Source organism: Pogona vitticeps, chromosome 4, assembly GCF_051106095.1.
Source record: "Pogona vitticeps strain Pit_001003342236 chromosome 4, PviZW2.1, whole genome shotgun sequence".
Classification (NCBI taxonomy): Eukaryota; Metazoa; Chordata; class Lepidosauria; order Squamata; family Agamidae; genus Pogona; species Pogona vitticeps.
Genome location: NC_135786.1, coordinates 56,568,085 through 56,593,738, shown reverse-complemented (window position 1 = coordinate 56,593,738; position 25,654 = coordinate 56,568,085). Strand labels below are relative to the sequence as shown.

The window sequence follows — 25,654 nt, the reverse complement described above, 5'->3', positions numbered from 1 at the left end:
ACATTCTTCAGCACCCCAAAGAGGGCACAGCCTGTTCAGAAATTCTGCCCTGCCCTCCTTTCAGTAGTTTGGCAGGACACACATTTTTTGTCTGCTGTCCAACCAGGAAAAAAGGTACAAAAGGAACAAGTCTAGAACAAGTCTTGGACCCCGCCCAAAACAATAAAGCAAACTAACGCATAAGAACACTGTGATCTTAGTCAACGTATCTGTTTTACCAGGCAATGGAGAGAAAAGAGAATCAGGACTTTCTAAATGTTTTCATTGCAGAAAGACACTATGGGTAAAATGTTGCAGTACATGTATCTGTTTACCGTTTAAAGAAATTCCATTCTCACCTTTTCAAAGCTTTTCAGTGTAACTTCATACACAAGGTCAGCATTTGGCCCAATGCCAAATTTACGCTTCCCTGCTTCACCAAACCCATATCTGAAACAAACCACAAAAATAAAAGGCTAACAGAAATGGCATAGGATGAAGCATTTTATTCATCATTCTGAATATTTATGCTCATGTGGAGATAACTGTGGCTACACATCAGGCCCTTGAGACAAAACAGATGTTGCCTTGGAAACCAGTGACTAAGTAACTCATCTATAGCAAAACACAGATTTTACAAACTCTGCTGGGCTCATCATTATAATTTGTATTCAGACTGGATGTGATTATACACTACACATTCTTTCTAATTTAAATACCTTTTCAATGGATCATGCATTTTATTTTTCATCAGCATTATTTTCCAAGTTTCTTGGAATCTCCTATGATCACACTAAAACCTTAAATGGTTCTCCTTCTGTCCTTAAACATTTATTTTTAAAAATGCTTAGAAAAGGAAAACAGTTTACAAACGAAATAACATTTCTATTGCCTTATTACCGTAATATGTAGTTTTGACACAATTTACTATTAGAACCTTATTAAGGCAGAAAATAATTTAACACAGTTCATATGCAGAACTGAGTTTCTTTGACATATATTAATTACCTCAATTTAACTATAGGTTTCCAAACTATTTATGATTTTTAAAAGTTGCATTAAAAACATCTTTACTTAGGCTGGAGTGGTATATAATAGAAGATGTGCAGCATGGGTGGGTTGGTGCGTATATACATGTTTACTGACTTACAAAAATGTGCAAGTTTTCCATACTACCTCTTCATCGGTAAGATATTAAAATTAAGAGGGGGAGAGGCAAGGAAACAGCAGAATGACCTTAAGTCCTTTTCTGTATGTCCCTTTAGGATGTAATGGAGGATGAATGCTGCAGAGAAAGAAACAGCTCTCACAGGGTGCTGTAGGGCTGTTAGATTTCATCTGAGGAAGCCTATAGACTCACCCACATATTAGGCAATAGAAGTTGCCACCACTTAACCAAAATCTCCATCTGTCCTTTCTGGGCATACAGACTCCTTGGTCAGAATTCAAGGTTGAACTTCACTGGACTTCAACATGGACAATATAAAAATTGTCTATTGGCCCTTTGTTTTCCATTAGCCAAGGAAGCCATGAGGACAGCATAGCTATCACTGCTTTTGTCTGTGTGTTGTGTGTGAGTTAGTAAGAGAGAATAAGAAGGACTGTCAGATTCCCAAGTTTCTTACTGTGCTCCAATATGCAGAATACATTGTTCTCCCCTCTGCATCTTCTCCAGGGCTTTGTCAATTCCAATGGGAATGTCATGGTCTTCACCTTCTCCTACAGTGAAAGCTACATCTCTGCAATCAAACATTCTGCCATCACAGAATCCTTTAAGATGAACTGTAAGGGAAAGAAGAAAAACACAGACTGAAAAGCACTATCTGCTGAAAACATTTTGATATGCATTAAAGATGTACAGGACTAAGATGCATTTTTGCTAGCATTCTTTTGCCACAACAGCTGGTGTGACGGCTTGATCCCCAAATAAATCCCAAAGTCACATTGCTTCTAACACCTAGCATGTGTAAGAACATCTTCTGAAATGACACCACCATCCACCAGCCTTAAAGATTAGCTTGATTTCAGTAGGACTTGGAAGTTATAAGAGCCTAAACATTTTCTTCAAAGCTGAGGAAATTGTTATGTTGTTGGAGTACTGAGCAGTAGAATCCTGACACAGGAATGAGTCTACAACTGGTGAACAAAAATTGGGCCCTTTATTATACTAGTTACCGGCATCCTCCCTAACATAAAATACTATGCAAGGTCAGCTGCATGGTACACGTAGGATAAAGATTTCTCCAGTTCCTCTGTGTGGAGTCATAGGGGCTGCATATAAGAACAAGGGCTGCAGGAGAGCTTTGAGAAGAAGGCAGACAGCTTTGCCTTCCTTGTCAGGAAAAGTATGCCATCATGACTGATGTGGAACAAGCCACTGCTTGCCAGATACTATCATACAGTAACTGTTATAGATTAAACCTATCAATTGGGTAAGTCTGAATAGTTCCTGTTTGTGGCTGAGACAGTTTATAGTGTGAAGACAAAGAATGTTATGGCAGTATACCTTAACAAAAGAAATACTTCTAGGATTAACAAAACTATGTGGGGATTCTGAATGAAATTGCAATGCCAGTGCCATATAAAAAGAATGAAAGAGAAAATGTGTGTAGAATTTGAAGTCAAAATACCTGACAATGTCTGTTTCAAGCAAGGGCAAGACAATCCATAACAGTTAGTTTCCTTCTCTTCTTTTAAGCAAGCTCTGCTAGATCTAGACATTGTGTTTTGAGAAACTGGCTTATAAATTTAGCATTGATTATGGCAAGGTTCTCACATTGTGGTACAACTGTATCTGCTAATCACATAGAAAAACAAAGGGCAGGCAACAGCTGGGATTGGGGAGATCTACTGTCACCCTTTCAAACGCCACACATGTACACACTCACTGTGAGCAGCAGCAGAAGAAAAGATGCCAATATTTTTCTGAATAGCCGCTTCTACATTCAGATAAAGCAAACAGAGATCCTGTGCCTTGTTTGGAAGCCAAAAAATACATCCGAAAGGCTTTCAGAAAGGCAATTAACATGATACTTTATAGAGCTCCAACACCATTAAAGTACAACCCCTTATAAATACAGTTTCAGACATACATGAAAAAAACTGAAAACAATGAGATCAGAATGAAATTAATATAATAACAACAAAATAACACAACAGGCTGTGAAGCGTAAATATTTCTGCCAACTTAGTACAATGCTTGATGCATCTGGTGTATTAAAGTCTAGGCCACAAAATCTTACGCAAAAAAATGCAGATCTTTAAAGTGTCACAAGACATGTATTATTATTACAGAGCACTAATGTAGCTGTTGTTGCTTAGTCTTTAAGTCATATCCGACTCTTCACGACACCATGGACCAGAGCACGCCAGGCCCTCCTGTCTTCCACTGCCTCGCAGAGCTTGGTCAAATTCACGCTGGTAGCCTAATGTAGCTGCTCCTCTGTAAAGTGTTAAAAATTAATGTCATATACAGAGCAAGATACCAATAGAATGCTATCCAACTGTTGCTATTGGACTTTTAACCTGATTTCTTAAAGTAAAAGTTGGTAATGTCTTCTGGAGCTACCCTAAAAAGAATCAAGAGAATACTGGTCCAAGTCATGTTGCTCAGCACAGTAAACCACACTAGAGTAGTCCCATTGAATCAATGGAAATTACAGAGGAGTTGACTCACAAAATTCATATTGATTCAATGGACATACTCTAGTGCAATTTACTACACTAAGCAACAGAATTTTGGCCACTGTGTTGTGATTCAGTAGGGTGAAACTTTATTTTTCTGAATGTGTTCTCTTAAATTCCTTAGTAGAGGATTGTGCTCCAAAACAGTAATTGTGAGAAGCAAAAGGTGATAGGTACTCCTGTGTGCAGAGACAATTTGGGACTTTGCCAGGCTCTTTGTGGGCTGGACTGCAAGGGCTGATGGACTGCAAGTGTTCTACTTTCGAGTGCTGTGACGCTTGTCTGTGTACTGGAGACATGATCCTATCTATGTGAGTTCATCAGTCCCCTCTGTGTTGGTTTTATTAGATCACCAATGGTGACAGCAGATTTTATGGTAGCCATTCCTCTTGTGATCTCTGAATATAGAACTGCCTTGATCAATTTTTGTCCTCCTTAAGCTAAGCAGACTGCCATTCCTGCTATTAGCAGGTTTGTTCTCCAGAGACAGGATTTCCTTAGACCTGCATGCCTAAACAATGCCCAGTCACAGAACAAAGCAAGCTGATACATAAACTACAGAGATGAGAAAAGCTCCTGCTAGGGCAAACAGCAACCTTTCATCAGTTGTGGGAGTACTGTCTCTTGGTATAACCTAAATCACTCATCTAGTTTGGGGGCTCTCTAGTTTGACCTCCAGCATGGATGTGAGAGTCACCCAAACAAAATCCAAATATTTATGTAGTCATTTAGCAAGACAATCTTCCTCCCTCAGCACAAAAAATATTAGCAAAAGATAGTTATTTTTTTAAATCAATATAAGCCCTGAAATTCCTTCTCTGGACAATAGAGTGAATTACTTCAATCTTGTATTATCCTAATAATGGAATTTACTTTTTGGGACATAGTGGTGACGGTGGGGTAAAAAATCATTTTTCTTTTATAAATGTCTATAGTTCTATTCTTTTTGCACCTAGATATTTCCTATGTTGAGATAATTCTTTTATTTTTAATTGACTAATCTCTTTTTTCAAGCGGACAGGTACTTGATCACCTGGATTTGTTGTTGATGGAAACAATTCCATATGAATTCAGTAAATGTTTTAAACACAGGAGGGGGGGGGGATCCACAACTAGATTATCAAAGTTTGCTTAAGTGCTAACTAAAGGAGATCATTTGGATAGAATTACACTTGGATTACACAGTAAGAAACCACAGCCAGACTAGGGTACATCACTTCAGCTGCTGAGCTGACTTATTGTTCTCACAGTGCCTAGAGTGATTTTGTTTTGAAGAGCACAGAACACTGTGTTCTGAATGTGGCTGGCACATGAACTCTGTGCACTGACAGCCATTTGTACTCTGATTAAAACAGCAGAGGGGCTGTAAGGCAACTTGGAATGCTAATACTCAAATGCAGCCTATGTTTTAGGAAATAGAGATGTGAATTATTCTCTATAATTCAGCTCAGTGCTCTGAGAAACTAAATATTTGGTTGCAAATACTATCTCTTGGTCTAAAATATTGCCTAGAAACTAGTTCTAGTACAGAACTAGAACTTGACAGAAACTCTATGAGTAAAATCATTGTTGTTGGGGTTTCACCATCTGCCTGGCTTCGACATAGTCATAACTGCTTCTCTGGTTTTCTGCCAACTTGCTCTATTCATGTTAAATCATCAATATGTTACCACTTCACTGTACAGTATCTGACAGGAATCTGAAATGTGACTCTCAGTTGAAATGTTTTAACTCCTGGAACAAGAGATAATAGTTGCATCATATATTTAGTTTCTTAACAGCATATTTTACCTCTTTGGCACCTGATTTCAGGAATATTGTTAAATTTAAAGACAAAACAGATACAGCCGTGCCCCGCTGGACGATTAACCCACTCTACGACAAATCCGCTTAACGTTGAAGTTTTTGCGATCACTTTTGTGATCGCAAAACGATATTTAGATGGGGGAATTCCGCTTAACGTTGATCGGTTTTTCGCTTTACAATGATCAGCAAACAGCTGATCTTCGGGTTTCAAAATGGCTGCCAGCTGTAGAAAATGCCCCCCCGCTGTTTTAAGGACTGTTTTTTCGCTAGACAGGCATCAAAAATGGCCACCGTATGGAGGATCTTCGCTGGACGAGCAGGTACTTAGCCCACTGGAACACATTGAACGGTTTTCAATGTGTTTCAATGGGTTTTTTTATTTCGTTTGATGACAATTTCGCTCTACAGTGACTTTGCTGGAACGAATTAACGCCGTCAAGCGAGGCACCACTGTACAAACTAGAGAGGGGCAGGAAGATGAGCACTGGTAGTGACTGCCACTAAAAGTGCCCAGCTTTTGCTGGGTTGTATCTTATGTGTTTTACAGACTGCTACAAAGAGCTTTATTTCTGCAGTTCTTACTTAAAATGCTACTGTATGGAAGGAAATTAAGACACTGAATCAAGGTTGTTATGGATATTCCAACAAACTGCGCCAGAGCACAGACAGCGTTCTGACTCCTGTCCTCTGAAGAGGCCGGCCAAAGAGAGTGGCGAAACGTTAGGAAGAACAACCCTCAGAACACGGCCAAAGAGCCCGAAAAACCCACAGCAACTATGGGGAAATTGTACAAAAAATGATTGCAACAGTATGGTAGAAGAATGCTTTTATGCTATCTCAATGGATCAGAGAGGAAACTCTCTTTTCAGGTTCACCAGAGAAGCAAGCCCACTCCCACTCAAGCAAAACTAGATCCTAATTGCTTGTGGGATGATATATAACAGGAGGTCCATGCTCACCCCATAGGCCTCTGGGAAAACCTACCATTCTACCTGGCCATGATAATACTCTCCATTCCCTCAAAACCAGCTAGCACTATAAGATAGATCCAGGAGTAAGTTCAGGACCTGAACTTCACTCCATAATAACCTATAATACTTCACTGGCATAAATTATTAGGATGTGTCTGAAACTTACAAAGGATTTTTTGTTTGCTTTTTGTTTTCATCCAGGGGTTTCAGTCTGAAAGGTGTAAACCAAGGGGAAGCCAAACTCCTGGAAACTTTCAGTTTGCTTGAAAAAATTATGTTTCAGAAGACTTCACAAAATTACTCTAATATGACTTGGTTTCCCTCTTCTAGTCATATTATTACAATAGAAATAAACCCATTGAACTCAACATAAACCTTTGTTGTGCAAGCAGTGGAAATAATCAGTGAGGTGATACAGTGAGGTGGTGAGGGTGTACAGCTAGCTCTGTTCTCAGAGGACAGAAAAGGATGAGATTATAAAACTGATCATAGTTAAGGCACATGGAGTTCCTGTCTGCCATTGCCTGCCTTGTATAATCAGTTCAGGAAGAAAAATTATTCAATAAGTTATGCTTGCAAGTTATAATTATAATCACAAAAAGGATTCTGGTTATAAAGCACACTGGATGGTATTGCCCACAGCACCAGTACTGCAATTATGCTTCCAAGAACAACCACAGAACCCAGTAATACATTTCAAACACTAAGAGAGATTACAGCTGTTATGAAAAAAAATGGCCAGGTCTTATATGCTCACTTCCTCAGCATGCTATATGCCATTATTGAATTTAGAGCTAGAATACTTTGTAGCCCAAATCACAGGAGATGTTACAACAAAATGCAAGGTTATTATGACAGTCGTAACTCATCTCAGAAAACACAACAGCAACTCTCTGCCTTAATAAACTTTTTTCTCTTTATAAAATTTCCCATTAAGCCTCAATAAACCTTGTGCTTACACAGTTCCATTTATTGAGATAAATCAATAATTTCAAATTAATAATGTATGCTTTATTTTACAAACAAGGATAAAATAGTTGGAAATGACTTGCTATAGATTATTAAAACAAACAAGCACACAGTTGTCTTTCAGACCACACTAAGAGTTGATACTGAAAAAGTGCACTTCTTGAACAAATCCCCCAATTAACATGAAATTACAAATTTTATGTGTAATATCTAGTTGATAGCAGATATAAACGTGTACATTAGCATGTCAAAATAAAGGTTGAAGGAATTTATTAGGAGGTGTTTAATAAGATCACAGATTTGGGCAAATGAAAATAATGAACTCGGATGTTCGTTAAAACTACCATATTTTATGTAGTATTTTTGTTATATGGTATTAGATGTTTTAGGTTTGCATGATTTCCTTTTGTGATTTTAAAAAAGTTAAAACTGTAACATAGGAAAAACACCATACATTAGAGAAAATGTAAAACATTCAGAAGTTAAGGCCATTAGCCAGGATCTAGCTAAATACAGACATTATGAAGTCATAGCTATAGGAACAAAAGAGAAAAAAGTTATGTCTGTATGAGTCCACACTGTGTCGTCAAAGATGTTTTTCCTACAATTCCCAGAATCTCCCAGCCAGCATGGCCACTGGGGATTTTATACTAAAAAAATAACTTTCTTAAGTTTTGACTTTTCATTACTTTTAATGATATATAACAGAGATCCATAATAAAATAGGACACGAGTATCTACTAAGAGGTGATGATGAAGAGAGATAACAAAAATCTCACAAAATGCTGAAACCACATCCACCAGCAGTCTGTCTAGTGACAGCCTTGCACCCATATCAACACTCACTTTGCACAGCTGCTCCTTCATTGGGATTAGAGTATCCTTCACCTTTCTGTTTGATTCTGCGGATGATGCCTCCATTCTCAAATAAATCCTCCCCTTTGAAATCAAGCAGCTCAATCTGTAAAAAAAAACACACCAAAACTCAACCAATAAGTTTCTGAGCCAAAAGCAATTTTATTGCCATACTTTGAACAAAAGGAGTACGAGCACAAGCTTCAGATCCAAAGGCTGATTTCCATGACCACTTTTTTAGCCAGCTGTTTCTCTCTTGTTAATGACAGAAGACTATATAAATTATAAATCACTCAAACTGCGGCATCTCCTCAAAGTGAATAATTTAAACAGATTTACCAAAAGCAATTGAAAAGGTGTTAGCTGAAGCTGAATGAGAAAGAAGTGATTCTGTGAAGTCCCACAATATAAAGCATTCACTCCCCTTCCTTATCGGCATCTGTAGTAGAGGAAGACACAAGTACAGTAACCCAAGTCTAATTTAAAAATTAAAATTTCCAGATTTAGGGTATAGTTTATTTTTTAAATCCATATATGACTGAAACCCATGATTGGGTTCTGCCATTTGTTTTGCATGCATGCTAATGATTTTGTGGTGAGTACAGGCTTACAAAGACAGCAAGATTTTGGGCAAGTCCATGTGCTCTTCAGGGATACTCTGTCATGAGGAAAAGAGGCAACATAAACCTTGAGACTCATGCTGCAGATTTTTAGGGACTGGCAGATTCTGGGAACTGCCATCTGTCTACATAGAGTAGAGACTGCCAGCTACTTCTTGTGATGGATGTGTAGTGACCCACACTTTAGCCAAGAGAATCAGCCCACTATCATGGCTGTTGCTAACAGACTCATTAGTTTCATTTCTTCTGGTGTCTTCCCCTTTCTTATCAGTAACATGGTAGGTGGGTTGGAGGTAGGCTTTGGGTCCAGGAGCATGAGGAGTATAAAAAGAAGACTCCACCCTTCTTGTTCTTGTTTTTCTTCTCCTCAGTATTTTAAATCACTGGAAAATCTTCAAACATAAGTTGTTCTGCATGTAAGCAACGGAGGAAAAACTTAAAATTGAATAAACTTGTTAATTTTTAATAATACTTGAAGTTCTGTATGATTGATCAGTTTTGGATGTAGTTCTTGTGGTTCCAGTTATATGATATGCTTGTACTTCAAAGAAAGCAACAGGATTTGTAAGATCCCCTCCTAAAAGTTATATACTTATAGAAATATTTTATAAATAAATTGCACAATATGAGTAAGTCCTTTGGCCTGCAAATGTCAGAATAGCTTCATATTGTCCAGTTAAGCTAAAAACAAAATAAATTGTTTCATCTTCAAGTACTCTTATATGGGTGCCTATAATAGTTTTCATCTAAATCATTCCTTATTTTAACAGAATGGAGAATTTAATATTGAGTACAATTTCAGGAACTGTCTAGCTGATTATCATATTCTTCAGACCAGATTCATCTAAGTTATCTGGATGAGAAACTAGATATATAAAAACGGTACATACATGATACATGTAATTGTTTACTTCCCATGGAGCACAATAATAAAAGAAAATAACAATTGTAATAAAGTTAACATTCTGTAAACTGTAAGAAATTTTCCAACTGTTTGCTTCAGCACAGTCCTTGATCACTATGAATCTAGGCTCTATAAAGCCAATTAAGTAACCCCCCCCCCATTTTTCCTAGAAAAAGGATACAAAGACAGAGCAAAAAGCAACACAGAGTCAGAACCATCCAGTGCCCGCCTAGAGTGGTCGTTTTGACCAGATAGGAGGGGTATAAATAAATAAATAAATAAATAAATAAATAAATAAATAAATAAATAAATAAATAAATAAATAAATAAATAAATAAATAAATTCTTAACATAGATTTATTTATTTATTTATTTATTTTATTTCTATCCCGCCTATCTGATCATATTAGACCACTCTAGGCGGCTTAGATGTGTGTGTTGATAGGAAGGGAGTTCCCCAAAATTTCTTTCGGTGTCCTTTCTAGAGTTAGGAAGTGTGCTAGTTGTGGAATTGTGGAAGACGTAGTCTCCACCCACCCCACCCCAAACAGAAAGAAGAAAAGAAAAGAAGCAATTACAGTGGTGCCTCGAATAGCGAGCACCTTTATTAACGAAAAAATCGAATAGCGATTTGTTTTGGGGGGAATTTTTTTGCTTTGATTAGCGATTTTTCCTATGGGCGATTTTCGATTACCAATGGTTGGGGCGGCGGCGGAGACGGGGGAAGGGAAAGGGCCCTGGCGAGCGGCGCTTCAGCCTGCTCGCTCCTCCCGGGGCGGCGGTGGGGGAAGGGGAAGGGCCCTGGCAAGTGGCGCTTCAGCCTGCTTGCTCCTCCCAGGACGGCGGCGCGGGAAGGGGAAGGTAAGGGCCCTGGTGAGCAGCGCTTCGGCCCTGCTCGCTCCTCCCGGGCCGGCGGTGGGGGAAGGGAAAGGGCCCTGGCGAGCGGCGCTTCGGCCCTGCTCGCTCCTCCCAGGGCGGCGGTGGGGGAAGGGAAAGGGCCCTGGCGAGCGGCGCTTCGGCCTGCTCGCTCCTCCTGGGGCGGCGGCGGCCACCCATCTCCCGGTGGCCCGGCGGGGCCTCCTCTGGCTCTGGCTCCTCCTGGCGGCGCTGGGGGTCAAGGGAGGAGAACAAAGGGACCCGCCGGGCACCCCCTGACAAGCAGGGACGGGCAGGCGGGCGGCCGCGACGCTCCTTCTGGGCTGGCTGGCTTCCTCCTCCTTTCTCGATCCCTTGCTGGCTGGCTTTATTGTTGATTTTTTTCCCCCACTGAGATGCATTGAATAGGTTTCAATGCATTTCAATGGGGGAACCACGTTTTGAATAGCAAGGTTTCCTATTGAGATTTTCTATTAACAACGGCAATTCGTTCCAATTGCAATGGATTAGCTTGCTTTCAATGCATTTCAATGGGAAACCGCGTTTTGAGTAGCGAAGAAATCCAATAGTGATGTTTTTTGCGGAACGGATTAACATCACTATTGGAGGCACCACTGTACTTGAAGTTCTGGTTGCCAGTATGAATGGTTATCTATATGAACTAATGCAAATAGTAATATAGAAGTCAATTCTCAGGTCAGCTTCAAGCTACAGCTGTCAGTTCATGCTAAACATGACAATTTGTGGTGAAGCAGTAGTGTGCATGTCCACATATACATGAGAATAGGTTCTCCCACAGTGGTGAACATTCTTTTCCAGGGAAGGAGGTGGGGAATGTTGATTACACTGCTTGTCAGCCTGTGGAACATTTTGCCAAAGTAGGCCCAGGTAGCACCTTTTCTGACAAGTGCTTGGTGTCAAGTAAATATGCTTTCATTAAGATAGGCCCTTGGCCTCATAAACTGAGTTGTCATGGCCATTGATGTTCTAATTTGTCCATTGTTCTCATTCTTTTCTTCATTTCTATTGACCGTATCAGACTGTTTATATCATTATTATAAGTTTTGTATTTTATTCTGCACTTTTGGAATCATTAGAGGACTGTCCCTTTTCGGCGATTGCTCCATGGCTATGGAATGCACTCCCTTCTGCAATTCATCTGGCCCTTTCCCTGGTGACTTAAAAAGTCATTAAAAACTTTGTTATTTAGGCAGGAATTCTAAAACGTTATGCCTGTGGATTTAGCTGAGCTTAGTTAACCTAACTGACCATGTCCACCATTTAAAATGTTTTTATGCAAATATATTGTAATACTTTTGATTGTACTGTTTATTTGTATTTTATTATTTTTTATTTTCTGTTCTGTTAAATTGTATTTTAATTATGTTGTTTGTGTTTGTTGCAAACTGCCCAGAGTGGCCCTTAACCAGATGGGCAGTATAAAAATTAAACAAACAAACAAATGTGACAAAATAAAGGGGGAAAATTGCCTTACCTCAAAGAAGAGTGTTGCATTTGATGGGATCTTTGGGACACTGCCAGCAGAACCATATGCATATTCTGGTTTGCATAGCAAGTGACATATCTCCCCTTTCTTCATGGTGGCAACGCCAATATCCCATGCCTTGATGACCTGGCCTAGTAAAAAGAAATTTGAAGTAACAGATTTGGTCAGTAAGTCCATCACAATAGACACATAGCTTTATTTTCTTTATTATAACAATAAATGTAATACTTTGTAATTTAGAAGTGTGCATTGCAATTGTCATATATCAAGACCGTTTTGCAAAATTAATCATACTAACCTATACGTTTCAAGTGCTTCTATATTAGATAACTATGCAAGTAAACTGTGGATTATTTTTGCTGGTTCTACTACATGAGGACAGAGAACATTCATTTCAGCAAGGAAGGTCTATATCATGGGCTGCCTCCTTGTGCTATGCATTGTTGGCAGAACCCAACCCATTTCTTTGTACATAACCCACTTGATTTCCTGGGTTGTAGACAGAAAAACATAAACACTTTATACACAGTATTAGCGCTAGTACAGATCAGTGATCTCAGTGACAATTTTTGAATTACAGGAGAGATTTTTACTTCTACTATCACCCCCATAATCCCTAGATCTCAGTGTGGCTTTTGTTGTTACGTGCTGTCAAGTTGCTTCCAAGTTATGATGATCCTACGGATTAGTGACCTCCAGAAGGGCTTGTCTTTAACAGTTCTTGCAAACTCAAGGTCATGGCTGCTTTTAATGAGTCAATATAGGTCTAATTTGGACTGTTGCCTGATGTTATCATTTTTCCAGTGAGTGTTATCTTCTCTTGATCGGCCCAAAGTACGATAGCTTCAGTTTTGTCACTTTGCCTTTTGGAAGGAGTTCATGGTTTTGATCTCACCCACTTATTTGACTTTCTGGCAGTCAATGGTATATGTAAAGTTCTTCTCCAACAACATTTTCCAAATGAATCAATTTCTTCCCTGTTGCTTTCTTCACTATCCAGTGTTCACATTCATACACAGTAAACTGGAATACCTCCATACAGATTATCCTTGCCTTGGTCTCCACTGACACATTTGTACTCTTGAGAATCTTTTCCAGCTCCTTCATTACTGCTTTCCTAAGTCTCAGTGATCTTCTGAACTTTTGGCTATAGTCTCCATTGGGATTGAGGACTGAACTAAGGTCAGTATCCAGGATGATTCACCTCATAACTATGTATGGAGATTGGAAACGTTATGTGAAGCATGTGTGGCCACATATATCTGCAGTCTCTGGCTCGCCAATCAACACTGCATGCAGTCCTTGAGGCGGAAATGTTTGTGCACTTCTGATCTACCTAATGGTCTGATTCAGACATATCATGAAACCATGGTTTAGCATTCTGTGACTAAACCACAATACAGTGGTGCCCCACATAGCGAGGTTAATCCGTTCCGGATTAACCCTCGTTATGTGAAATCGTCGCTAAATGGAACGTAAAAGCCCAATTGGCCCTAAACTTACCGTTCAGCGAAGTTTCCTCCATAGCGGCAGCCATTTTCGCGCCCTCGGTAAATGAGGGGAGGGCGCGAAAACGCTGCGTGTGGCCATTTCGGGCGTCCCGTGGCCATTTTAGAACCGCCGAACAGCTGATCGCCCGACTCTGTGGGAGGCTTGGGGGGGTCGGCAGCAAGAGGAGGAGAAGAGGGAAAGTGGGGGGGAGGACGCGCGAGCGCGCGGCTTCCCTCCCTTCGCCTGCCTGCCTCGCCGCCTATCTTCGTCTCTGGGGGCGTCAGGAGAAGGACGAGGAGGAAGAGGGAAAGTGGGGGGGGAGGACGCGCGAGCACGCGGCTTCCCTCCCTTCGCCTGCCTGCCTCGCAGCCTGCCTTCGTCCCTGGGGGCGTCAGGAGAAGGACGAGGAGGAAGAGGGAAAGTGGGGGGGAGGACGCGCGAGCGCGCAGCTTCCCTCCCTTTGCCTGCCTGCCTCGCAGCCTGCCTTCCTCTTCCCGGCCAGCGCAGCCCCGCATCACTCTCGCGGCGGCAGCTCCTTCCTGGCACCCGTCTTCGGCCTGTCTTCGGTAAGCAAGTTTTTTGCATAGGGACGGACGCTATGCCTCCGCATTAGCAATCCCGGAGAAGGGATCGCTATGCGGATTCGTCGTTATACGGTGCGCTCATTATACGAGGCACCACTGTACATCTCTCAAGCTCCCCCTTCCTCCCATCTTTATACATGAAGAAAGAAGATTCAGAGCTGCAACAATATTTTAGAACAAACCACCATTTTCTATTTTGTCCAAATACATAAAATTGTGGTTTATACAAGCAGTTGAAAAAACAACCAAGGAAAGCAGAGGATGCTGAAAGGTAGCTTAATATTATATTTGAATATGGCCAAAATATGTATCATTCAAGAACTGTTGTAAGGTTATGAGTAGGATAAATGGAAAGTATCCAAATGAAAGCAGCATAAATAAAGCATATATTAATTCCACACATGGTTATATGCACAAGGACTCCAAAAACAACTTGATGGCTCTATGAAGCTGCTGCTACTCATTTAATATGATAATTTATCAGTTCCTAAAGAACTCATAAGTATAGTGATACAGTATATAATGAAACGTATAAAATAATGTGACAAGTAAAGCAAACCAATACTTTCTCCAAGCTGTTATATGCTTGCCAAAAAACCAAATTATTTGATCATTAGTGACAAATATCTTCACACACTTGCAAGGAGAGCTTCTTCATAGCTAAGACAAAGTGACAGAAAATGCCTATTGAAGAAACCTTTGAAACAGAGAGGAAGACCTTGCTATCAGGAGACTACTCTAAAGAGGCCACACCAGTGACCAAATTGGCCAAATATCATCAGTGACAGATGTCTGAATCCCCTCTAGGTCACAGGAAATGCTAATCAATATTCTCACTGTCACTTGAATAGAGAAGATAAGCTTGGAAAGATAAAATCTCCAGATTCTATAGGCCAAAATAAGGGACCTGGTGTTGCTTCAGATTAAACTGCAAAGATTCTCGGCTGCAAGATCAAAAGATCAGCAGCTCAAATCCAGCGGCATGAGCTCCCATCGCTTGTCTCAGCTCCTGCCAACCTAGCAGTTCGAAAGCATGTAAAAATGCAAGTAGACAAATAGGTACCACCACGGTGGGAAGGTAACAGCGTTCCATGTCTAGTCACAATGGCCACATAACCACGGAAACTGTCTACAGACAAATGCTGCCTCTATGGCTTGGAAATGGAGATGAGCACCGCCCCCTAAAGTCGGACACGACTGGACATTTGTCAAGGGGAACCTTTACCTTTACTTACCAAGGACTTTTCAATTAATCAGTGTTAAGTAACACAAAGCAAAACAAAACCTAATGCTTTAAAGAACCTGCTAGTTTTTAAAGCTTCACCCAGCTTTGTTGCTTTTGTTTCTGTAGGCTATAGGCTCTTCCCTGACAGAGGGCATTTAAGCTCTCCTTCAGAGACAGACGACAACAATTTTTTTTCTTGACATTCAGACTAAGCTATCCTTATTCCACTTTGTAACACTTCTTTATCTTCATTTGCAGATCTTTTCATTCCTCTTTAAACCCCTGGATTATTTTTGTACCTCTTTATACCAGGCACAGCATTTGGTTCATATAGCATTTCTCAAAGTTTTCTTTCTTTCCTTTCCCCTCCCTAAAAGTTTTTGACTATGCTACTTGCCTAGTAGTTTAGTGGTTCTCCAACCACTAAAAAGAGGTGAAGATTGGATGAAGTCATTCCCGCCAACATTCATGGGTTCATTTTCTCCATTTTTCTCCTGAGAATCCTTTGTCTGAGGTTTTTCCCCTGCTTCTAACACAAGGAGAATAGGTACCGTATTTTTTGCACCATAAGACACACTTTTCCACCCAAAAACATTGGAGGAAAAAGTGTATGCGTCTTATGGAGCAAATACTGTCCCCTCCACGCCACCATCACTGGTTTCTGAGGCTTCCAGAGGCCTCCGAAGGCCCCGTGGGGGTCCCCCCAGGCCACCATCACTGGCTTCTGAGGCCTCCATAGGCCCCGCGGGGGTCCCCACCACCACCATCGCTGCCTTCTGAGGCCTCTGGAGGCCTCCGAAGGCCCTGCGGGGGGGGGTCCCCATGCCACCATCGCTGGCTTCTGAGGCCTCCGGAGGGCCTGCGGGGGTCCCCCCGCCACCATCACTGGCTTCAGAGGCCTCCAAAGGCCCAGCGGGGGGGCCATGCCACCATCACTGGCTTCTGAGGCCTCCGGAGGCCTCCAAAGGCCACGCGGGGGTCCCCCCAGGCCACCATCACTGGCTTTGGAGGCCTCCGAAGGCCCCGCCGGGGGGCCCCCACGCCACCATTGCTGGCTTCTGAGGACCTCCAGGAGGCTTTGGACCGGTAAGGTGCTGCTTTTTACTTTTTTTAAAAAATGTTCTGGGTGGGTTTGGGAGGGTAGATTTGGGCTGGGGGTATATTTCTATGTTGCTTTGTTTTTTTGGCAATTTTTTTTTTTGCAGTCCCAGGGTGGGACTTGCTCTGTTTATTTATTTTTATTTTTATTTTTGGTATTTAAAAATTAGGTGCTCTTTTTACTTTTTAAAAAATGTTCTGGGTGGGTTTTGGAGAGTAGATATGGGCTGGGAGGTATGTTTCTATGTTGCTTTGTTTTTTGGTAATTTTTTTTTTTGCAGTCCCAGTGTGGGACTTGCTCTGTTTATTTATTTTTATTTTATTTTAAATTTTGGTACTGTATTTAAAAATTAGGTGCGTCTTAATGTCCGGTGCGTCTTATCGAGCAAAAAATACGCTATCTATCTCTCTTCTGGAGTCCTGGTGGATTTTGAGTGTCTTCTAATTGGGCTGCTGGGTCTTGCTGCTGCATGGGTGGCATGGTTGTCCTTTGCTTTCTTTCTCTGGATCCTGATCTAACAAGTCAGCCATTCCCCCTTGCTATCAAGGATCACTTGAAAATGAGGTCTGTTCAAAGGAGATGTTGCAATAAGGTAGAAATACTATTTTCATACCACCTGAATCCTGGCACTGTGCGTGGGAGCTAAGTGCATACTGCATTGCCCCTCCATTGACACTTTATGGAATCACCTTGTGGATATGAATCACTGTAATCCACCTGACTGTTTCAGAGGACAAAGCAGAACAAAGGCGAACAGAATAAGGCAGTTCAAATGATCCTATCTGGAACAGCCCTAACATAACCACCATTTTGAAGTTATTGTTAATGAAAACAAATTCAAGAAGGCTTTTGCTGTTGTACATTTCTAAGGTTAAAGTTCTCCTGTCATCAGATGGAGTTTAATAGGAACTCTTGAACAAAAACCTCTAGTGTTCCTATTAGTATTTATTTTATAAGCCAGGAGAGAAATGGAAGAATTCAAACTATCTTACTGCACCAATGCCTGAGAAGATTAAAAGGTAACTGAGTTAACATCTTTCCAGGAGATGTGAAGGCTTGTACTTCCTGAATCTTGATCTTCACCCATTGTTGCCAACATACATGGAAGAAGTGAAAAAGGCAGCACTAAACACCTTCCAGGGGACAACTCCAACATATTGGTTCAGGTATGTGGATGATACCTGGGTGGACATCAAGATTCAGGAAGTTACAGGCCTTCACAGACTGCATAAACACAGTGGACCCAAATATCAAGTTCACTAGGGAAGTCACCAAAGAAAACCAGCTGGCTTTCCTGGACTGTACAGTCATAGGATCCAACGGTAACTTGGGAATAGAAAACCGACACACACTGATCAATACCTGCATTTCAACTCTCATCACCCATTGCAACACAAACTAGGTGTCATCATGACGCTAAACCACAGAGCAAGAAACATCCCCACCTCCACAGAAGCCAAGAAGAAGGAAGATGGACATCTAATGACAGCCTGTAAGGCCTGTGGATATCCAAAAGGACAGGTTACTTACCTGTAAACATGGTTCTTCAAGTGGATTCTCCATGAATCCACACTAGTGGGTTCAGACAGCGCCTGCGCTGGCCTCTCGGAATTTTCTAGAGCTGCAAGAGAAAAGTAACAATGTTTTAGGCTACCCTATACCGCGCATGTCTAGCCCGCCAACGGCTCAGTTCCATATGCCCGCCACAAGAAGAGTTGGGACTCGATTCCAATGACGGACATGTGGGGAGGCCGGGCGGGACGTGTATATTCATGGAGAATCCACTTGAAGAACCATGTTTACAGGTAAGTAACCTGTCCTTCTTCAACGTGGTTCTCCATGAATCCACACTAGTGGGTGACTAGCAAGCAAACTTACTGGATGGTGGGCCGTCATTGTAGCAATGACGTAAGGACAGCCCTTCCAAACTTGGTCTCATTCTTGGCCCGAAGGTCCAACTTATAATGCGTGACAAACGTGGACACATTAGACCAGGTAGCCGATCTGCAAATTTCATGAATATCGACTCCTCGTAGTAAAGCTGTAGAAGTGGCCACAGCCCTAGTTGAATGGGCTTTAAGGCCCTCAGGAATAGGTCTGTGTTGTAGTTCATAGGCCAAAGAAATAGTGGAGACCAACCATCTAGAGAGAGAGGATGACGAAGCAGCTGAACCCTTTTGCTGACCATAGAAGCAAAGAAACAGCTTAGGAGACTTCCTAAAATCTTTAGTTCTTGAAACATAATAGGCAAGTGCCCTTCGAACGTCCAAAGAATGAAGCATGCGCTCAACATCTGTCACTGCTTCAGGAAACAACGTTGGTAAAACCAAAGGCTGGTTAACGTGGAACTCAGAAACCACCTTAGGAAGAAAGGAAACATCAGGATGCAAAACAACTTTATCCTTGTAGAATTGAAGATAGGGAGAATCTGCACGCAAAGCTGCGAGTTCACTAGCCCTCCTAGCCAAAGTGATGGCTACTAGGAACAAGGTTTTGAATGACAGGAACTTAAGGTCACAGGAGGTCATAGGCTCAAAGGGCGGTCTGGTGAGGCTGTGTAAGACAGTCTGCAAGGACCATTGTGGCACTGGCTTCTTCAATGGTGGTCTCATGTTGCTTAAACCCTTGAGGAAGGCTTTAAGCGTTGGGTGCGAAAACCAGCGGGATGACTCAGAACCCTGAGGTTGAAAAGCCACAATAGCTGCTGTGTAAACCTTCAGAGTAGACTTGGACAATCCAAAATCAAAAAGATGCCTGAGGTAAAGTAGGAGAGTAGACAAAGACACTGGGGACGACTGTAGGTTGCGTTCCCTAGCAAACTTCAGAAAATTTCTCCATTTATATTGATAAAGCAACTTTGTTGCTGGTTTACGAGCTTTATCAATGACTTCAACTAGTGATGGGAAATCCTCCACGCTGTCAAGTGGAGGGTTTCCAGGTCGGGATGCAGAATCTTCCCTTCGTCCAGAGAAGATGTGGATGCAATGGTAATGTCACGTTGTCCACGGCACTCTGAAATAGTGTGGAAAACCACGGTCGACGTGGCCACCAAGGAGCGATTAGGATTGCCTCTGCTTTCATCCGCAAAGCTCTGATAATAGTTCTCTGGAGAAGAGGTAGTGGGGGAAATAGGTAGACCAGTCCCACGTCCCAGGGGATCATAAAAGCATCCCCGAGGGAGTCCTTTCCTCTCCCGGCCCGGGAAGCGTACTGCAGGCACTTCTTGTTGCTGTAGGTCACAAACACATCTATTAGAGGTTGACCCCACATCCGGCAAAGTTTGAGGAACACCTGCTGATCTAGTTCCCACTCGTGGGTCTGAGATGAGCGGCGACTCAAGTCGTCCGCCAGCTGATTGTCTGTTGTTGCAATGTGAATGGCCACCGGAAAGATGTGCTGCTGGTAGCACCACTCCCAAAGCTGAACGGTGAGGAACAGAAGGGACTTTGATCTTGTGCCTCCCTGTTTGTTCACATAGAACATCGTGGTGGTGTTGTCCGTGACTAGTTGTATGGCTCTGCCCTTCACCAGTGGGAGAAAAGCCCTGAGGGCTTTTATGACCGCCAACATCTCCAAATGGTTGATGTGCAGCGACGATTCTTCTGGAGACCAGAGGGCATTGATCTGATGACCCTCGCAGTGGGCTCCCCAACCCACCGGGCTCGCATCTGTTGTGACTTGTCTGGTAAGTTGAATGGGCCTGAAAGGCCTGCCGACCAAAAGATGGGGGAGGAAAGTCCACCACTGTAGCTGGCTCACCAGTTCTGGTGTGACCCTGAGACGCTTTCTTTGGTCGTCTCTCTCTGGATCGAACAGGGTGAGGAGCCAAATTTGCAGGGAGCGCATCTTCAACCGCGCATGAGACAAGGTGGCCGTTGTCGATGCCATGAGGCCAAGTAGATGTTGAGCTAGCCTGGCAGACACTGTCCGTTGTGGCTTGAACTTGTGAACTGCCTTCCGGATCTTGTGGATGCGCTCTAGGGGAAGAAACATGCGAGCTTGTACCGCATCGAGACGTGCCCCTATGTAATTCATCGTTTGGGAGGGCTCTAGACGCGACTTCTCACAGTTGATGGATAAGCCTAGGGCTTGAAGAGTGTTGAGGACATAACGAGTGTCCTGGTATGCTCTGTCTTTGGTGCTGGAGACGATGAGCCAATCGTCGATGTACGGGTAAATTTGGATGCCTTGCAACCTCAGGTAAGCTGCCACTGGGGCCATACATTTGGTAAAGGTCCTCGGTGCCGAGGAGAGACCGAAAGGGAGAGGCACGAACTGGTATATTGTGTCCTTGAATAGGAGACGAAGGTACTTTCTGTACTTTCGGTGTATCGTAACGTGAAAGTAGGCATCCTTGAGGTCCACCACCACAAACCAGTCTCCTTTCTTCAACAGGTGAAGAATCCCTTCTAAAGTGACCATCCTGAAGCGACGGGGCCTGAGGTAAGAATTGAGGTCCCTCAGATCCAGTATGGGGCGCAGACCGCCGTCCTTCTTCGGAACAGTGAAATACCGGGAGTAAAACCTGTTCAGGATGTCTCGTTGAGGAACTACCTGGATGGCCCGCTTCTTCAGAAGGGTAAGAATCTCGTCCTCTAGGATGGGATCGAACGAGGTAGGCTTGATCCAGCCTAGAGGAGGTAACTCTATAAACTCCAGGCGGTAGCCGGAGCTTATAATGTTCAAGACCCAGGTGTCTTGGGTGATCATTCTCCAGTTTGAAAGGTAAGGAGAAAGTCTTGTGGGTGGACTGATGGACTGGATGAGTTGATAAGAGTCAAAGATATTGCTTTGACTTTTTTCCCCCAGGCTTAAAGGACTGACGCTTGTAGGCCTGAGGTTTGAAGCTGGAAGCCGACGAAGAAGCCTGAGAAGAATGGGGGGCTGCTTGAGAGCGGAACGAACGGTAAGTTGAAGGGCCAGGTTGCTGATAGGTCTGTTGCTGGGATCTAGGCCTCCACTGAAACTTGGGGGTCCTAGATTGCTGCTGCACCGCATAAGATTTTGCTGTCTTTTTGCTCTTATGTAAACTCTCAAGGTTCTCATCAGTAGAGCCATTAAACAATCCTGACGCATCAAAAGGCAAGTTCTTGATTCTAGCCTTGATGTCCTCAACAATGTTAGCGGAGCGTAGCCAGGCGTGCCTCCTTAAAGTAATGATGGACACTAAGTTTCTCGCATTCGCATCAGCTACATGGCAAGAAGCTAAGCGTTGGTGTTTGGAAACAGTTAAGGCCTCAGCATGGGCGTTGAGACAAGTCTGCCTGATGTCCTCTGGGGCTACCTGTAGGGCTGGCAGGACTCTTTCCCATAGTTGTTTTTGGTAGGCACCCATAGCTACTAAATAATTGAGAGCTCTGAGTGCAAAGGTAGTCATAGAATAGAGCCGTCTCCCTAAAACTTCCAAGTCCTTACCCTCCTTAGTGGTTGGAGTTGGATGACCTTTGGCTGGTAACCTGGAAACACTAGACTCCACCACCAAGGAATTGGGAGCTGGATGCTTCAACAGGAACGAGGTATTATCCCCGTGCACGCGGTACATGTTTTCAGTACGCCTGGACATAGTGGGAGAATCAGCAGGATGCTCCCAGTATTCCTTGAGAAGGTCCATGAGCTCAGGCACGTAAGAGAGGCTGACGGGACGAGACCTGTCCTTATGGATGTCCCCAAAAATCAGGTCGTCTGCACGTGAAGGAGATTTCTCTATCTCCAACTTAAGCGCTGCGGCCATTCTCAAGACCATCTGAGGGTAAGACGAAAAGTCCTCAGACGGGGAGGAGGGATGAATATCCGCTGCGTCTGAACCGAGGGGTTCTCCTGGAGGTGGCAAGTCCAGAGAAGCCTCAGAAGTGCCGTCATCCTCTTGCTCAGAAGAGGTGTGAAGGTCTTGGCTATCCTCATCTGATGATTGGAGGATGCTAGGGCGAGAACTGGTATCCTTGTTCTTAGAAGGTTTACGGGGTCGAGGTGCCTGAGGCACAGGTTCAGGTGCCGGGTGCACCGGAGGAGGAGATGGTTTGGGTCGAGTCGGAGGCTCAGTCGGCTTAGTCGGTGCCGAGGGGATATCCCCGCCAACGATCGGACGCTTGCGGTGTCGACCTTTCCTGGGCGGCTATGTCGAGGATGAGGAAGAGGAGGTATATCGAGACCTCTTCCGACGCCGACCGCGCGAAGTCGAGGAGGAGGACTCAGTAGAATAGTCCCGCCTACGACGCCGACGACGGGACCTCTTCCTATCTCTGCTGTCATCGGAGTCGGAGGAAGAGTAGTCCCGATGTCTGTGTTTCTTGCGCCTATCGGCACCAGAACCGCGTTTACGTTTGCGGTGGTGTCGGGGCTTCTTAGGCGCAGGCTCCTCCTCTAACTCGGATGCTGGAAGCCGAGGAGAGGGGGCCTCGACAGGCTGAACAGGTCTCACCGGTGTGGACGGAGACTTGGAGCCTGGGGATCCCGGTGTGGAAGACCGGGATCCCGTCCCTAGCCCGGTTAAGATGGGGCTACGAGGGACACCCGGCAAATCAACCACTATCTTCTCCAAGTGGCTCGTTGTCGGTGACTTTTCGACAACGGACGGTGGCTCTTGACGGGGAGGTAACGAGGGAGCCAAGTCCGACGCCGACTCTCGGTCCCGAGAGGAATCCTCAAGTATTGGTGAGGGAAGTGACGTTGAGCAGGATGGAACGACGAGGGTAAGCTCTCTAGCCCTCGATGTTGACTTTGTCGATGCCTTTTTCTCTTTCAGATGCTCCGACACCGATGGAACCGAGGGCTCGGCTGATGAAAACAGGGAGACCGATGCGGAGGTAAGAGCAGATGGGGTCTTTCTCTTCTTAGACTTGTCTTTCGAAGACTGCTTGGGTCCCTTTCCCTTAGACGACTCCGGCGCCAAGACGACTTTGACTTCGGAGCGCACGGAGGAGGTAGAGAGTGCCACTTCCATTTGGGAAGGCTGGGAAGCGGACAAGGTTTGTTTCCACAAGAAGTACTTCAGGCGTTGCTGGCGCGCCTTGAGAGTGACCTTGGTAAACTGCTTGCAATGCCTGCAGTGGGACACTGCGTGTGATTCTCCCAGGCAGTACAAACAGAGGGAATGTCCGTCCTGGAAGGGAAGTTTCCTGGAACACGCGGTGCACAGGCGAAAAGGTCCTCTCCTGGGAGATGGCTTTTCTTTGGGAGGCATAGACTAAGAGGAACGAGGGAAACTGACCGTAGTAGGGGATCCGATCGACTAAGAGAAGAGCCGAGTCGAAAGGAATAAACAAGGAAGTCCAATAAGGGATAATTGAAGAAATCCGATAGGCGCGTGGCGCCTCAGCAGGAAGCCCGTAAAGGGCTATTAGGCCCCAGCGGGAGGCCGCCTCAATCAATTAGGGCAGGGATCACTCACAGTCCACTGTAGAATCACCAGAGGCAAAAGAGTCGGTCAAAAGCGTTCCGAGGTCAGGGTAGCCAAGTAAGATAGAAGAAAAAAACTAGTTCGCAAGGAAAACGAACTAAGAAGGTCGAAGCTCTAAACGAGAGGTCCCAACTTCACTGGCGGAAAAATGGAACTGAGCCGTTGGCGGGCTAGACATGCGCGGTATAGGGTAGCCTAAAACATTGTTACTTTTCTCTTGCAGCTCTAGAAAATTCCGAGAGGCCAGCGCAGGCGCTGTCTGAACCCACTAGTGTGGATTCATGGAGAACCACGTTGAAGAATGGGCCTTTAACAAGGCAACATCCTGACTCAGCAGGACAATGAAACAGTCTAAGTTAGAGACGATGGAAGAACCTGGTCATTTCTTACATGGCAGATCTGAAAAGCTCAAAAGGATTTTTGGTAAACACCACATACCTGTGCATTTCAAACCCACAAACACACTAAGGCAGAGACCCGTCCACCCAAAAGATCAAAACACAACAGAAACAATATAAGATGTGCAGTCCAATGCAAAGAGGAGTATTCAGAGCTCTGCACTGGAGAAACCAAACAGCCACTAAGGAGAATGGCCCAGCACAGGAGGGGTAATAGCTCAGGACCACAATCAGTAGTGTTCCTTCATTTGAAGGGCAAAGGACACTCATTTGATAACCAAGACGTACTCATTTTGGACAGAGAAAATAAGTGGTTTGAGACAGGGGTTAGCGAAGCCATACATATGCATATAAAAAATCCCTCACTCAACAGGAGTGGAGGCCTTAAATACCATCACTCTCCTATTTATCATGCTGCCCTTTCATCCATTCCCAGAAAGATCAGGACTGTACACACCAGAAAGACCATTGTTAACGACTGACCCATCACAATGACTGCAGAAGGACTGCAGAAGTAGAATTTTCACTCACACCCCCCCAACCCATCCTTTATCCATCTAACCAGCCTATTTAGACAAGGGGGAGTGATATCAATGTGGAGGATACATCAGGGGTCTCCTACCAATTCTCCTCAGACTGAGAAAGCTACTTGGATGAGTAGCGAAATATTTCAACCTAATAAGAAAGAAGTCAATTTGCTATGACCTGGGTTTGGTTAATATGATAAACAAACTATCTGTGGTTTGCTCTGTCACTTGTTTAGCCACCCTGCTGCAGGTAGGAACAACATAGGTGGTCCATAGTAGGGCTCCTGCAGATACTTGGCTTGTTATGTCAACCAAAAAGCCTATTTACGTTCTGAGGGGAGTAGGAAATATGCACATTTCCAAAGAAAGAACAGGCATTCAGCTTCTTTTCAGATTACCCATGCTTATATATCAATATTAAATAGAAGGTTTTTCAGAAATATATTTAGTTTTGTATGCCTACATTCTGGATTACAGAACAAGGGATGCAGCAATACAGTACTTCCCATTTCAACAGGACACACTGAGGGCCAATACGTTTATCTGATTGTTTGATAACAGGAGAAATCTTCAGTTTCCTCATTTCTGTCTTAACTGTTTCAGTTGTTAAGCTCTTTTAAAGAGCTCTGTTGGAGTTAGCAGGAGTAATGCCATCAGCCAATTAAAAGAGAGTTTCCTTTTTGATTTTGGGGTGTGTGCACAATGAGATAAAGCAATGCAAGCAAATCCTAAAATTTAAAAAAAGAATCCTTTCAACTGCAGC

At 43.5% G+C, this 25,654-nt stretch overlaps 1 protein-coding gene across 9 annotated transcripts in view; it reads right to left on the bottom strand.

The window, feature by feature from the left end:
* Window positions 1-25,654, bottom strand: part of FKBP5 (FKBP prolyl isomerase 5) — a 73,243-nt gene that overhangs the window by 12,621 nt on the left and 34,968 nt on the right. For all 9 annotated transcript variants that reach the window (XM_078392757.1, XM_072997455.2, XM_020795090.3 and 6 more), the window contains 4 exons: window positions 12,160-12,302; window positions 8,256-8,370; window positions 1,605-1,761; window positions 339-429 (listed from right to left, as the gene is read on the bottom strand). In XM_078392757.1, the coding sequence (XP_078248883.1) occupies window positions 339-429; window positions 1,605-1,761; window positions 8,256-8,370; window positions 12,160-12,302 (506 nt within the window). The remainder of the gene's footprint in view (window positions 1-338; window positions 430-1,604; window positions 1,762-8,255; window positions 8,371-12,159; window positions 12,303-25,654) is intronic.